This window comes from Paramisgurnus dabryanus, chromosome 14 (assembly GCF_030506205.2).
Source record: "Paramisgurnus dabryanus chromosome 14, PD_genome_1.1, whole genome shotgun sequence".
Taxonomy (NCBI): Eukaryota; Metazoa; Chordata; class Actinopteri; order Cypriniformes; family Cobitidae; genus Paramisgurnus; species Paramisgurnus dabryanus.
The window spans coordinates 31,565,982-31,582,032 of record NC_133350.1 but is presented as its reverse complement, the minus strand read 5'-3'; the positions used below and the strand labels follow the sequence as shown (position 1 = coordinate 31,582,032).

Genomic DNA, 16,051 nt, shown 5'->3' with positions numbered 1-16,051 from the left:
TCGCATGCTGGGAACTTGCTTTCAAACCAATGTTTTTTTTTAATTGCTTGTTCAGATTACTCAGTTTGGCACGATGGGTGAACGAATTGGACAAAAACTTATATATACAGGTTCTTCTCAAAAAATTAGCATATTGTGATAAAGTTCATTATTTTCCATAATGTAATGATAAGAATTAAACTTTCATATATTTTAGATTCATTGCACACCAACTGAAATATTTCAGGGCTTTTATTGTTTTAATACTGATGATTTTGGCATACAGCTCATGAAAACCCAAAATTCCTGTCTCAAAAAATTAGCATATCATAAAAAGGTTCTCTAAACGAGCTATTAACCTAATCATCTGAATCAACTAATTAACTCTAAACACCTGCAAAAGATTCCTGAGGCTTTTAAAACTTCCCAGCTTGGTTCATTACTCAAAACCAATCATGGGTAAGACTACTGACCTGACTGCTGTTCAGAAGGCCATCATTGGCCCCCTCAAGCAAGAGGGTAAGACACAGAAAGAAATTTCTGAACAAATAGGCTGTTCCCAGAGTGCTGTATCAAGGCACCTCAGTGAGAAGTCTGTGGAAAGGAAAAAATGTGGCAAAAAACGCTGCACAACGAGAAGAGGTGACTGGACCCTGAGGAAGATTTTGGAGAAGGACTGATTCCAGACCTTGGGGGACCTGCGGAAGCAGTGGACTGAGTCTGGAGTAGAAACATCCAGAGCCACCGTGCAGAGGCGTGTGGAGGAAATGGGCTACAGGTGCCGCATTCCCCAGGTCAAGCCACTTTTGAGCTAGAAACAGTGGCAGAAGCACTGGACTTCAGGCATTTTGGCATTTCTTCTCCCCAGTCTTCCTCCAGACTCTGGCACCTTGATTTCCGAATGACATGCAAAATTTGCTTTCATCCGAAAAAAGTACTGAGCAACAGTCCAGTTTTGCTTCTCTGTAGCCCAGGTCAGGCGCTTCTGCCGGTGTTTCTGGTTCAAAAGTGGCTTGACCTGGGGAATGCGGCACTTGTAGCCCATTTCCTGCACATGCCTGTGCACGGTGGCTCTGGATGTTTCTACTCCAGACTCAGTCCACTGCTTCCGCAGGTCCCCCAAGGTCTGGAATCGGTCCTTCTCCACAATCTTCCTCAGGGTCCGGTCTTACGCCGATTATGCTTAATAAACTGATAACACGCAGGGTCATGTAAACGCGTAAAACGTGTTTTCTTTATGGGGGAAAGCCCATAAACGGCGTAAGCAAAAACCGATCGGCACAGGTAGTTTTTTGCTCATTACGCCAATTTCGCGTGGCATGTAAACACCTTAACTCGCTTTCTCATGGTTTTGTCCATGTGCGCATGTCCCCGCGTATGAAAGATGAACGTCACACGCGGAAGTAAGCGCAAAGTAACGCATCAAAGTCTCCGCTGGACTGAAGCAGTTGGCATAGAAACTGTGAAAATAGAAGCTCATGTTACATTTACAGGTTCTGAAGACCTGAGAAGAGATACAACTGTACAGCTTAAGACAGATATGCCGTTGGCTTTTTGATCGACTACTATGTACTATAGGCGGTGACATTACCGCCTGCGTGAAAGCTGATAATTATCCTAGTCCCACATAAACGCAGTTGTCTGGAGAGCAGGTTTATTGATTTGCATGTAAAACGCATGAAAACAGTTTTCTATAATAAGCAGAGTTTTGATAGTTATCTGTTTATTCTGTGCATGTAAACTTACTCAATGACTTTAGCAACATTACCTCTCCCTCTGCTCTAAAAGATATGTTTTATAAACATAATGAACAAAAGAAGACTAACTCTAAACTTCAAGACCCAAGTGCCCAACTAATGGAAACACTAATCGGCACAATGGTGACTCAATTTATTAATAAGAATGACAGCTGTTGTAAAGAGATTTAACTTATCATTCATATAATTCTACAAGCAAGTTGTAATTTTAAGTTTCAAACAGAGATGATGAGAGGAAAAAGTGAAAGATTCAGTGTTACTTTTTAAAACTCTGTAAGATGGAGTCATACACACAGCAGTGTTCATTTAACTGAACATTTCATCTATTGCATTTAATATTTTGACCTTTTTCATCAGTTTAGTATTACTTTCTCCAAAAAAGAAAATAAAAACTTAGAGAAAGAAACAATTCTGAAATTAAGTTGATTTGACACGGAATGACCCGCAGGTGTTCACCATTAATGTCTTAATCATCACTTCATTATCTCATTAACTTTAACACTGCTTCAGTGTTAATTTAACACTCTGTAGATTGGGACCATATATACTCCCATCAGTGCTAATCTAACACTGGGAGTTTTGATAGCTGGGATTGAAAACATTTTTACACAGCGGGGTTATTTGTAACACATGGTTACAGCTAAGCCTCCAGTATACAATGATAACGAAATGAAAACAATGCAAATACTATTAATCAAGATGATAATACAATATCAGGGTAAATAACTATATATACTATATAAACAATATCCACCTTTAGTATAGACAGAATTTTATTGAATTATCTGTGTTTAAACCAATTTTTCTAGTAGGTATTACAACAAACCCTCTGTTTGTTACAATTAACCCCATCTATGGGGTAAGTTGTAACGTTTGCACTCCTGTCTCTTTCTGTATAATTGTACAATAACGGTAGGTCCCACAAACAAACTTTAAGTGTTCATTTGTAGTAGAAAGTTGTGTGTTGATTGTGTAATTTTTTTTTAATCTATTTAAATATTTTTTGAATGATATAGCCAAAGTCAAAAAGCGTTAGCTTGTGCCCGCTCTCCCCTACATGATAGAAAATGTTACTGTCAAAAGTCATTCATTCTCTTCCATTGCCAAAAATCTGTAGCAGGTATGTAAACAAGTACACAATGTCAGTAGTTGTATGGGGGCAGCATTCGTCAAACTTTTATGACCCCCTCCCCCACCCGGTGACAGTTGCTGTCTGACAGGTCGTTTTTATGACCCTTTGACAGGGGGGCGGGACCATCAATCAAAATCTGTACAAGTTGTCAACTTTAGACAGAAAGTATTTAATGGTTTTATTGCCGGTCATTTAGAGTGATTGTTTTTCCTGAGTGTGTTTTATGTCAAGCGTATGGTGTCATGTTTAATGACGGCTCGTATTTCGACATTTGCTGTTTATTGACATTTGATGTCAGATCTCAACCATCCTCCCACCTTTGCTCGCCCCGTGCGCTTCTCAATACTGACTTTCACACCGCGGGTGTGTTGTTGAATCTAAAGTTTTGCAACAGCATAAGTTTATTTAAAGGCAAGCACTAATCATATATATATATATATTAGATGTACCTGGCTACGCTTAAAGCCGATGTTTTCTATCGAGCTATAGTTTCTGATCAGACACAAAGTCTGAACTAAATAAAATTTTAAACGGTTCACGAAGTCCGGGAATCTTTTCATGACCTGGTCTACAGTTTCACGCGTATTAAAGATCCGACGGTGTCTGACAAAGCGTCGGGTGATTGTTCATATCTGTCATTTAAATTAAAGTTAATAAATGTAATTCTGTCCACTATGGCAAAATAGGAATTTATTTTAGATTTAGGGGGATCTTTAACCATGTCTCTGATTAAAACTTTTGATTGTAACATCACAAGTTATTTAATTAAATATTCCGTATACGGGTATAGTTTAAGCAATGACCTGAGCCATTACCTTCGGAGCCGTCAATACTACAATCTTTAGACGATAGTCTAAACTAAATAAATTTTTTCAACGGTTCAGGAATTCCGTGAATCTTTTCATAACCTACACTATAGTTTCACGCGTATTAAAGATCCGTCGGTGCCTGACAAAGCGCCGGGTGAGCGTTCATATCTGCCATTTTTAAAATAATGTTAATAAATGTAATTCTGTCCACTATGGCAAAATAGGATTTTATTTTAGATTTAGGGGAATCTTTAACCAAGTCTCTGATTAAGACATGTGTATACGTGCACAGATGGTGACAGAGAAACTTATATATGACGTTAATAAACTTTTAAATGTTTTTAAGACGTATACACCCCATTTTGGGGTTTTATTTTTAATTAAAGGCTTCTTAAAACATGTGTGAATATGTGTATATTATACAAAGAGTCTTATATTGTCTGCTCTGACAAAAATAAAAAATTATTATTTTAGACTTAGGGGAATTGACTGCGTGTGTCTTATAAATACAACTTGATAATACGTTTGTTTTGTAAAGAGACTTCTTTAAAGTCACGCAAGAATAAAATATTTTAGTTGTAACTGGCTAAACTTAAATCTGTTATTATCTATTTAACTATAAGCTGTATTTTTCTGATAAGACACAAAGTTTTTGATGCTGAACTTATGACCGTGTGTGATAGATATTTCACAGCAGGGTCGGGTTGTAATCTAGGTAGAGTCTTTTAAAACTGTAGTGGTAAAATGTAATATGGTAACTCTGTCAAAAAAAGTAAAAGGTTTATTTTAGATCATAATCTATTTATGGCAAACATTACTGTATCTAAAGTTTTTAACAACACAATTTATTTAATGAAATACGCAGTACGTGTATAGCAAGGAATTGTACCAAAACCCCCGTAGGTCGACATTTCTTTAGACTAAATCCTATTTATTTTAAACTATATAAAAGCTGATTCGCTTCACGAGATCTGTGAAGCATTTCAAGCAGGGGGTTCTGTTCAAGCCATTAAAGATCCGGCGATGCCTGACAAAGCGCAGGGTGAGCGTTCATATCTGCCATTTTAAAATAATGTTAATAAATGTAATTCTGTCCACTATGGCAAAATAGGATTTTATTTTAGATTTGGGACTTTCTTTAACCAAGTCTCTGATTAAAACATGTGAATGCGTGTACCAACGTTGCCAGAAAACGTACGCTGATGCGCACATATATCTGGCGTTAAGAGCCTTTTAAACGTTTTAAGACATTTCACACCCTATTTTGAGTTTAATTCATTAATGTCATCTAATATCAAAGTGTGTACATGTCTATTTACGATAAATGTAACACGGTAAACATTGCCAAAATAAAAGGGTTCTTGAACATGTTATTCCAGGGGGTGTTTTTTGTTTTGCGAGTGTTCGACATATTTATTGATGTGGAAAAAGTTTGTTGTTTGGACGAACAGTTTCAGTCTCTCTCTCTCTCTCTCTCTCTCTCTCTCTCTCTCTCTCTCTCTCTCTCTCTCTCTCTCTCTCTCTTTCTCTCTCTCTCTCTCTCTCTCTATCACCAGTCCGCTATCAACCAGCAGACAACCCCCCAGATGTCTGGACAGAGGGAGTGTTGGTAAAATAAAAGAAACTCAGCCCCCATTGACAAAAAGTAATAGGTTTATTTTAGATTTTCAGGCTTCATTACTCAGATACAGATTAAAGCATGTTATTTCTTATTCGTAATTTAAAGAAACTTAGAAGTTTTAAGACATTTTATCACACATCCTATGATGACATAAACCCTTGTGTTAGCCCTTAGAGGACAACAAAACGGGTGCAAATATTATTTATCAACGTTTGATGTTGTTATAAACCAGGGTGTCACATACGTGACAACAATCATTGCTTTAAAGACAAAACATTTAACAAATTTGACATTTTGTTAAACATGGTTGTGTGCGTCCATAAACACAACAACAGCTAGGACATGGTTCTACATAATATTAAAATCACGGGCGTACGTTAAATAGGTAAACCTTAATTTTTACTAAATAAAATAAAAATAAACTATTTGAACATCTTAACCGACATTAGGTTAGGTTTAAGATGAATCAGTGTCTATAGCTTTACGAATTACATCGTAAAACCCCCCAGAGGATATGGTATGTGTGTGTGTGTGTGTGCGCGTGTGTGTGTGCAATGGATGTTATCACGTGGTGCGGACCAAACGACCAACGCTGCGGGGGTTGTGAAGCGAAGAATGAGTTCTGAACACAGAACCTTTACCAAAAACGTAACACGGATTAACACATCACAGAACAATTTGAACAACCGTGTCGGATTCGTACACACCAGAGGTCTGTTTTATGTTTTGCAGAAACTGTGGAAACTTTTGATGCTGCCAAGGTGTCCGAGTTCGCAAACAAACTATCAAACGCAACGCGGCGGAAACAGTGGACACGAGCCTTTTGTTGCTGAGAAGGCGATTGAACTCAGAAACAAACAAGCAAGCAAAGTTGTCTACGAAACTACAGATTCTTGAAAAAGATGTCACAAAGATCATTCGAACGACTACGCAATGGCCAGATGGGGTATGTGTACGGGACCGACCTTTTTAAAGATATGCTTAAAAAGAACTACAAGCGCGAGATGTCCAATCTACTATGTACTGTGATATACAAAGAGGCCAATGTGTGCATGCCTCCAAACTATTGCGAATCTAACGCCGGTCGTGTAACCAGACTCAAGGAAAAAACAGATGGTGTGAAAAGTATAGATGGAACTCTTAATAACATGGTACAGACAGTTGTACAGGCCCAAGAGGAACCCCGTGTGATTATTAGAAAGGCCCTAGAGATATTTTATGAATGTGACGAGGCCGAGTTCTACATCATCAATATCATACTTATGTCGGCCTTTGTAATTGACGTATGCATTGATATCCTTGTAAAGAAACGAGAAATTAATGTGTGTGAAATCATAGAAAATGCCGTAGATTTCATGTTTGAAAAGGGTCTTGGATCATGCATGCACTATCTATGGTATCTAGATAATATCATAACGGTTAATGATGACTAAAAAACCATACCTGTGAGCCAATGGTATATTTTACGCAAGTTTTACAGTTGTTTTTTAGTTTTCCAAAAGTTTCATTCTGTTTTATTTTTACTCAACATTATGATGGCAAGCCATGTCCGTCAACAATTGTATACTTTAACAAAAACTACGTTCTAGTAGTTTCAATGTATGGTCACTGTTGTTTTTCATCATTGATTTTGTTAACTGCTTATGTTTTTGTATGTTTTGATGTACCGATTTCATAAAAACAAAAAATATACAAGGATTTTTGGTCTTAATGTCTGTGTTGCTACCATTAGAACATTTAGACATCTTGTTCAGACAACGTGTGACATTGCTCATTCTTCATATGTTTTTGCAAATCCACACAGAGAAATGTGAAAGATTAATAGAAATTACATGTGGCTACATCACATGTTTTTTCAGAGGCGTAAAAATAAAAGTCAACAGTGTTAGTATGGGGATCTAAAACAGCACAGGCACGATATGATCCTAATTTTGATACCTGACGTCTGTCACATAGCCAAAGATCATCTACTTCATGTCTCTACGAATCCTGACAGAGCTTTAGTTTCATATACACAACACATCAAATGTAAACCACGGTAAACTAAATACATTTGACAGTCAAGATCTCTAATTTTCTGACAACCCCCAAAAAAGATGATGGGGTCATCATCAAACATCACTCACTTTTTAGGTAGCGAAAGGTTTTTGTTTATTTTAGTATAACTCAACACTGAAATTTTAGTTAAGCACACAGAAATGCACAGATTTTACGTTTTCAGTATACATGTGTACATCACACAGTGATTTCAGTCTCAACTAGATCGATGATCTATCAATATTAGCCACAAATGTTGTTTGTATGCGTGCTCTGATTTCACAAAACATCCATTTACATTCAAAACCTTTTGGATTCAACGCCTTAAAGTCATCAATGTTATTTCGTTCACATCAACCGTACCAACATTTTTAGAATGTGCAAACTGTTTTACTTCGTTTTAAACATGTTTGGGTGGTTTCGGTCTAGATTTTATAGAAAACTTCAGAACATGACACCATTTTAACATTTACAAAATGATGAAGCATTTTACTTTTAAGTGTCTCCCATGATCATGTGGGGGTGTGACAATTACTTTTGTTTGTTTGGAAATTATATGAATGCAGAGAAACAACGCAAAAGTTTTGAACTTTAACATAATTTATATGCGTCCTGATTTTTAAAAACAGTAAGCTGTAATGTTTCTTACACACAGATCTAAACACATCACAAGTCTCAATGTTTAATAACATAAAAACCTGTATGCAAAGGTTTGTTGGCGTATTTTTTAGACACAAGCTGTTTATTTTCATCTTTAAACAAATGTGTATGACAAAAGTTGTTCTGCCTGAACTGACACTAAGGATCGATGCCGAAATGTTAAATCTAAGTATTTGCAAAACAACCTTCACCGTCATATAGATGTTTTCAATCTAATGGTACCTGTTTAAATGTGACCATACTGTTTCAAACATTACCAAGTTGTAGATGGTTGTGACTCAAGTTACAAAGGTTTTAACAAACATTACTGTTTGTCACGGTGTGTTTCATCGCATTGCTGTTGTATGCAACAGACTCTCAAGTTTTATGTTAAAAGGATTACTAAAAATAAAAAACTAAGCATTCTGTATTATGTTGACACTGATGATTTTACAAGTTTTACAGTTTCAAACATTTTTTGCTATATTCGCTGTGAAAGATTTAGTAAATAAATCTAAAACATAAACAGTGTTGAAGCGTTACCTTAATCTTCTAGCAACAATTTTCAAGAGATTACCAACATGTATGATGTACTAACTGTCAGGGGATCTGTGATATTATTTTCTGAAGTAATTAGCTATCTAATGGCTACTGCACAATAACTTATGCGATAAAGAGTTTGACAAATGTTACATAAACTATAGAAACGAAACAAGATAAATTACAAAGTCACTGGCATGAGGTTTACACTTAAATAAATCACGCAGATGTTTAAAGTGGTACATGTGTTTTATTTCTTATCAAGTAATAGAAATACATAATTTGTTATCATTGTAGTGTAGAAATATCACAACGTTTTTCACGACCGGTTCATTTCACAAACAGCAATTTGATCATTATTTGATATTGTAAACACACACAAACACACAGTAATAGTCTCTAAAGATTCTACAGAATACCATTAGCTTTTTGTCATCAAGTTTGTAACAGATGTATCACGAAGCCTGTTTCATGATCTTGAAACCAAACAGTCTGTGGAATCGATACACGCAATGTGTATTGATTCATCAGGCATTGTCGTATCCTTCTTGGGGACACAGGTCCATTGGAACATCATCAGACATTACTTGAGCCGTACAAAGGGGTGTGTTGTTGTTGTAGGTTGATGGTCCCCCATCAGATACTGTGGAGGACTTATTGAGTGCACAGGTCCAACTGTAGGTTCTCTCATATACATATTGCTCTGGGGTGGGGGGTAGCGTGAATGTGTTGGTGTAGCAGTAGGAGTCCATAGTTTCTTGAAACTTGTTAGGCAATTGTGTTTGAATGAATCATACTGGCGCCGATTTAATGACTGTAACTGATAGGTGGAGATAGGAGTCCTGGAGTTAGGAACACTCCTCTCTGAGGGGTAACAACTGCACTTTAAACATCTGCGTGATTTATTTAAGTGTAAACCTCATGCCAGTGACTTTGTAATTTATCTTGTTTCGTTTCTATAGTTTATGTAACATTTGTCAAACTCTTTATCGCATAAGTTATTGTGCAGTAGCCATTAGATAGCTAATTACTTCAGAAAATAATATCACAGATCCCCTGACAGTTAGTACATCATACATGTTGGTAATCTCTTGAAAATTGTTGCTAGAAGATTAAGGTAACGCTTCAACACTGTTTATGTTTTAGATTTATTTACTAAATCTTTCACAGCGAATATAGCAAAAAATGTTTGAAACTGTAAAACTTGTAAAATCATCAGTGTCAACATAATACAGAATGCTTAGTTTTTTATTTTTAGTAATCCTTTTAACATAAAACTTGAGAGTCTGTTGCATACAACAGCAATGCGATGAAACACACCGTGACAAACAGTAATGTTTGTTAAAACCTTTGTAACTTGAGTCACAACCATCTACAACTTGGTAATGTTTGAAACAGTATGGTCACATTTAAACAGGTACCATTAGATTGAAAACATCTATATGACGGTGAAGGTTGTTTTGCAAATACTTAGATTTAACATTTCGGCATCGATCCTTAGTGTCAGTTCAGGCAGAACAACTTTTGTCATACACATTTGTTTAAAGATGAAAATAAACAGCTTGTGTCTAAAAAATACGCCAACAAACCTTTGCATACAGGTTTTTATGTTATTAAACATTGAGACTTGTGATGTGTTTAGATCTGTGTGTAAGAAACATTACAGCTTACTGTTTTTAAAAATCAGGACGCATATAAATTATGTTAAAGTTCAAAACTTTTGCGTTGTTTCTCTGCATTCATATAATTTCCAAACAAACAAAAGTAATTGTCACACCCCCACATGATCATGGGAGACACTTAAAAGTAAAATGCTTCATCATTTTGTAAATGTTAAAATGGTGTCATGTTCTGAAGTTTTCTATAAAATCTAGACCGAAACCACCCAAACATGTTTAAAACGAAGTAAAACAGTTTGCACATTCTAAAAATGTTGGTACGGTTGATGTGAACGAAATAACATTGATGACTTTAAGGCGTTGAATCCAAAAGGTTTTGAATGTAAATGGATGTTTTGTGAAATCAGAGCACGCATACAAACAACATTTGTGGCTAATATTGATAGATCATCGATCTAGTTGAGACTGAAATCACTGTGTGATGTACACATGTATACTGAAAACGTAAAATCTGTGCATTTCTGTGTGCTTAACTAAAATTTCAGTGTTGAGTTATACTAAAATAAACAAAAACCTTTCGCTACCTAAAAAGTGAGTGATGTTTGATGATGACCCCATCATCTTTTTTGGGGGTTGTCAGAAAATTAGAGATCTTGACTGTCAAATGTATTTAGTTTACCGTGGTTTACATTTGATGTGTTGTGTATATGAAACTAAAGCTCTGTCAGGATTCGTAGAGACATGAAGTAGATGATCTTTGGCTATGTGACAGACGTCAGGTATCAAAATTAGGATCATATCGTGCCTGTGCTGTTTTAGATCCCCATACTAACACTGTTGACTTTTATTTTTACGCCTCTGAAAAAACATGTGATGTAGCCACATGTAATTTCTATTAATCTTTCACATTTCTCTGTGTGGATTTGCAAAAACATATGAAGAATGAGCAATGTCACACGTTGTCTGAACAAGATGTCTAAATGTTCTAATGGTAGCAACACAGACATTAAGACCAAAAATCCTTGTATATTTTTTGTTTTTATGAAATCGGTACATCAAAACATACAAAAACATAAGCAGTTAACAAAATCAATGATGAAAAACAACAGTGACCATACATTGAAACTACTAGAACGTAGTTTTTGTTAAAGTATACAATTGTTGACGGACATGGCTTGCCATCATAATGTTGAGTAAAAATAAAACAGAATGAAACTTTTGGAAAACTAAAAAACAACTGTAAAACTTGCGTAAAATATACCATTGGCTCACAGGTATGGTTTTTTAGTCATCATTAACCGTTATGATATTATCTAGATACCATAGATAGTGCATGCATGATCCAAGACCCTTTTCAAACATGAAATCTACGGCATTTTCTATGATTTCACACACATTAATTTCTCGTTTCTTTACAAGGATATCAATGCATACGTCAATTACAAAGGCCGACATAAGTATGATATTGATGATGTAGAACTCGGCCTCGTCACATTCATAAAATATCTCTAGGGCCTTTCTAATAATCACACGGGGTTCCTCTTGGGCCTGTACAACTGTCTGTACCATGTTATTAAGAGTTCCATCTATACTTTTCACACCATCTGTTTTTTCCTTGAGTCTGGTTACACGACCGGCGTTAGATTCGCAATAGTTTGGAGGCATGCACACATTGGCCTCTTTGTATATCACAGTACATAGTAGATTGGACATCTCGCGCTTGTAGTTCTTTTTAAGCATATCTTTAAAAAGGTCGGTCCCGTACACATACCCCATCTGGCCATTGCGTAGTCGTTCGAATGATCTTTGTGACATCTTTTTCAAGAATCTGTAGTTTCGTAGACAACTTTGCTTGCTTGTTTGTTTCTGAGTTCAATCGCCTTCTCAGCAACAAAAGGCTCGTGTCCACTGTTTCCGCCGCGTTGCGTTTGATAGTTTGTTTGCGAACTCGGACACCTTGGCAGCATCAAAAGTTTCCACAGTTTCTGCAAAACATAAAACAGACCTCTGGTGTGTACGAATCCGACACGGTTGTTCAAATTGTTCTGTGATGTGTTAATCCGTGTTACGTTTTTGGTAAAGGTTCTGTGTTCAGAACTCATTCTTCGCTTCACAACCCCCGCAGCGTTGGTCGTTTGGTCCGCACCACGTGATAACATCCATTGCACACACACACGCGCACACACACACACACACATACCATATCCTCTGGGGGGTTTTACGATGTAATTCGTAAAGCTATAGACACTGATTCATCTTAAACCTAACCTAATGTCGGTTAAGATGTTCAAATAGTTTATTTTTATTTTATTTAGTAAAAATTAAGGTTTACCTATTTAACGTACGCCCGTGATTTTAATATTATGTAGAACCATGTCCTAGCTGTTGTTGTGTTTATGGACGCACACAACCATGTTTAACAAAATGTCAAATTTGTTAAATGTTTTGTCTTTAAAGCAATGATTGTTGTCACGTATGTGACACCCTGGTTTATAACAACATCAAACGTTGATAAATAATATTTGCACCCGTTTTGTTGTCCTCTAAGGGCTAACACAAGGGTTTATGTCATCATAGGATGTGTGATAAAATGTCTTAAAACTTCTAAGTTTCTTTAAATTACGAATAAGAAATAACATGCTTTAATCTGTATCTGAGTAATGAAGCCTGAAAATCTAAAATAAACCTATTACTTTTTGTCAATGGGGGCTGAGTTTCTTTTATTTTACCAACACTCCCTCTGTCCAGACATCTGGGGGGTTGTCTGCTGGTTGATAGCGGACTGGTGATAGAGAGAGAGAGAGAGAGAGAGAAAGAGAGAGAGAGAGAGAGAGAGAGAGAGAGAGAGAGAGAGAGAGAGAGAGAGAGAGAGAGAGAGAGACTGAAACTGTTCGTCCAAACAACAAACTTTTTCCACATCAATAAATATGTCGAACACTCGCAAAACAAAAAACACCCCCTGGAATAACATGTTCAAGAACCCTTTTATTTTGGCAATGTTTACCGTGTTACATTTATCGTAAATAGACATGTACACACTTTGATATTAGATGACATTAATGAATTAAACTCAAAATAGGGTGTGAAATGTCTTAAAACGTTTAAAAGGCTCTTAACGCCAGATATATGTGCGCATCAGCGTACGTTTTCTGGCAACGTTGGTACACGCATTCACATGTTTTAATCAGAGACTTGGTTAAAGAAAGTCCCAAATCTAAAATAAAATCCTATTTTGCCATAGTGGACAGAATTACATTTATTAACATTATTTTAAAATGGCAGATATGAACGCTCACCCTGCGCTTTGTCAGGCATCGCCGGATCTTTAATGGCTTGAACAGAACCCCCTGCTTGAAATGCTTCACAGATCTCGTGAAGCGAATCAGCTTTTATATAGTTTAAAATAAATAGGATTTAGTCTAAAGAAATGTCGACCTACGGGGGTTTTGGTACAATTCCTTGCTATACACGTACTGCGTATTTCATTAAATAAATTGTGTTGTTAAAAACTTTAGATACAGTAATGTTTGCCATAAATAGATTATGATCTAAAATAAACCTTTTACTTTTTTTGACAGAGTTACCATATTACATTTTACCACTACAGTTTTAAAAGACTCTACCTAGATTACAACCCGACCCTGCTGTGAAATATCTATCACACACGGTCATAAGTTCAGCATCAAAAACTTTGTGTCTTATCAGAAAAATACAGCTTATAGTTAAATAGATAATAACAGATTTAAGTTTAGCCAGTTACAACTAAAATATTTTATTCTTGCGTGACTTTAAAGAAGTCTCTTTACAAAACAAACGTATTATCAAGTTGTATTTATAAGACACACGCAGTCAATTCCCCTAAGTCTAAAATAATAATTTTTTATTTTTGTCAGAGCAGACAATATAAGACTCTTTGTATAATATACACATATTCACACATGTTTTAAGAAGCCTTTAATTAAAAATAAAACCCCAAAATGGGGTGTATACGTCTTAAAAACATTTAAAAGTTTATTAACGTCATATATAAGTTTCTCTGTCACCATCTGTGCACGTATACACATGTCTTAATCAGAGACTTGGTTAAAGATTCCCCTAAATCTAAAATAAAATCCTATTTTGCCATAGTGGACAGAATTACATTTATTAACATTATTTTAAAAATGGCAGATATGAACGCTCACCCGGCGCTTTGTCAGGCACCGACGGATCTTTAATACGCGTGAAACTATAGTGTAGGTTATGAAAAGATTCACGGAATTCCTGAACCGTTGAAAAAATTTATTTAGTTTAGACTATCGTCTAAAGATTGTAGTATTGACGGCTCCGAAGGTAATGGCTCAGGTCATTGCTTAAACTATACCCGTATACGGAATATTTAATTAAATAACTTGTGATGTTACAATCAAAAGTTTTAATCAGAGACATGGTTAAAGATCCCCCTAAATCTAAAATAAATTCCTATTTTGCCATAGTGGACAGAATTACATTTATTAACTTTAATTTAAATGACAGATATGAACAATCACCCGACGCTTTGTCAGACACCGTCGGATCTTTAATACGCGTGAAACTGTAGACCAGGTCATGAAAAGATTCCCGGACTTCGTGAACCGTTTAAAATTTTATTTAGTTCAGACTTTGTGTCTGATCAGAAACTATAGCTCGATAGAAAACATCGGCTTTAAGCGTAGCCAGGTACATCTAATATATATATATATATGATTAGTGCTTGCCTTTAAATAAACTTATGCTGTTGCAAAACTTTAGATTCAACAACACACCCGCGGTGTGAAAGTCAGTATTGAGAAGCGCACGGGGCGAGCAAAGGTGGGAGGATGGTTGAGATCTGACATCAAATGTCAATAAACAGCAAATGTCGAAATACGAGCCGTCATTAAACATGACACCATACGCTTGACATAAAACACACTCAGGAAAAACAATCACTCTAAATGACCGGCAATAAAACCATTAAATACTTTCTGTCTAAAGTTGACAACTTGTACAGATTTTGATTGATGGTCCCGCCCCCCTGTCAAAGGGTCATAAAAACGACCTGTCAGACAGCAACTGTCACCGGGTGGGGGAGGGGGTCATAAAAGTTTGACGAATGCTGCCCCCATACAACTACTAATGTCCAAATAGAGACTTAGAGTTGCAAAGATATATTCCTCAGGACTTATGCTGTATTGCTTATTTCCCATCAGCAGCTGTGTATCAAAGGCCAGGAACTAAAACAGAGTAAGAAATACATGAGGAGACAAATAGATTATTTAATGTTATATCACCTTAACGACAAATGACAAAATTAAAACCATAATCCTATCTAGGCTAATCTGTACTTCTTACCATGGTGAAAACAACAGCTCCAATGCTGGCATAGACGGCATGTAACCAAGGGACCTTTGTAAAAGAGACAGCAGTTAGAATGGGAATACAGCATTTAGCTGTAGAAATGTTAATGGTTTTGCATTGGTTAATCTCAATAATAACCTGTCAATGAATGCCCAAAATGAAGAGGTTGTTTTAGTCTTTATTTTATTACTAAATACTCACATAGCCAAAGGGAACTATCAATCCCATTACAATAGCACAGAAAAACATAACCATGCACAGAATGAAGAGAATGCCTTGGAATGATGTGACATCAATCTATGGAGAAATGAATACACAAAAATCAGTCTCTGTGTGTACCTAATGAATGGTAGGCCACTACCAGGTGGTACCCACTCGACTAACTGGACTTTGGACTTTTACTTTACTTTTGTTTTCACTTCCTGTTCTTTGTGTATATAACCATGCCATTTACTCATTCACACTGTGAAGTATTGTTGTTGTAACCCGCATTACCAAGCCTTGTTCATTGCCATATTCATTGTTTCATGTTTTGGATTTTGACCTGTGCCTTATTTGGA

At 36.2% G+C, this 16,051-nt stretch overlaps 1 protein-coding gene across 2 annotated transcripts in view; it reads right to left on the bottom strand.

Annotated features, from left to right (window-relative positions):
- Positions 1-1,204: 1,204 nt before the first annotated feature.
- The window catches only part of faim2b (Fas apoptotic inhibitory molecule 2b), a 31,380-nt gene continuing 16,533 nt past the window's right edge, over positions 1,205-16,051 (bottom strand). The window contains exons 10-13 of one of the 2 annotated variants that reach the window (XM_073811763.1): positions 15,693-15,788; positions 15,486-15,539; positions 15,275-15,367; positions 1,205-2,880 (exon numbers count right to left, since the gene is read on the bottom strand). In XM_073811763.1, coding sequence (XP_073667864.1) covers positions 2,824-2,880; positions 15,275-15,367; positions 15,486-15,539; positions 15,693-15,788 — 300 coding nt within the window. In that variant the 3' untranslated portion in view covers positions 1,205-2,823. The remainder of the gene's footprint in view (positions 2,881-15,274; positions 15,368-15,485; positions 15,540-15,692; positions 15,789-16,051) is intronic. The other variant, XM_073811764.1, reaches the window with a different exon arrangement.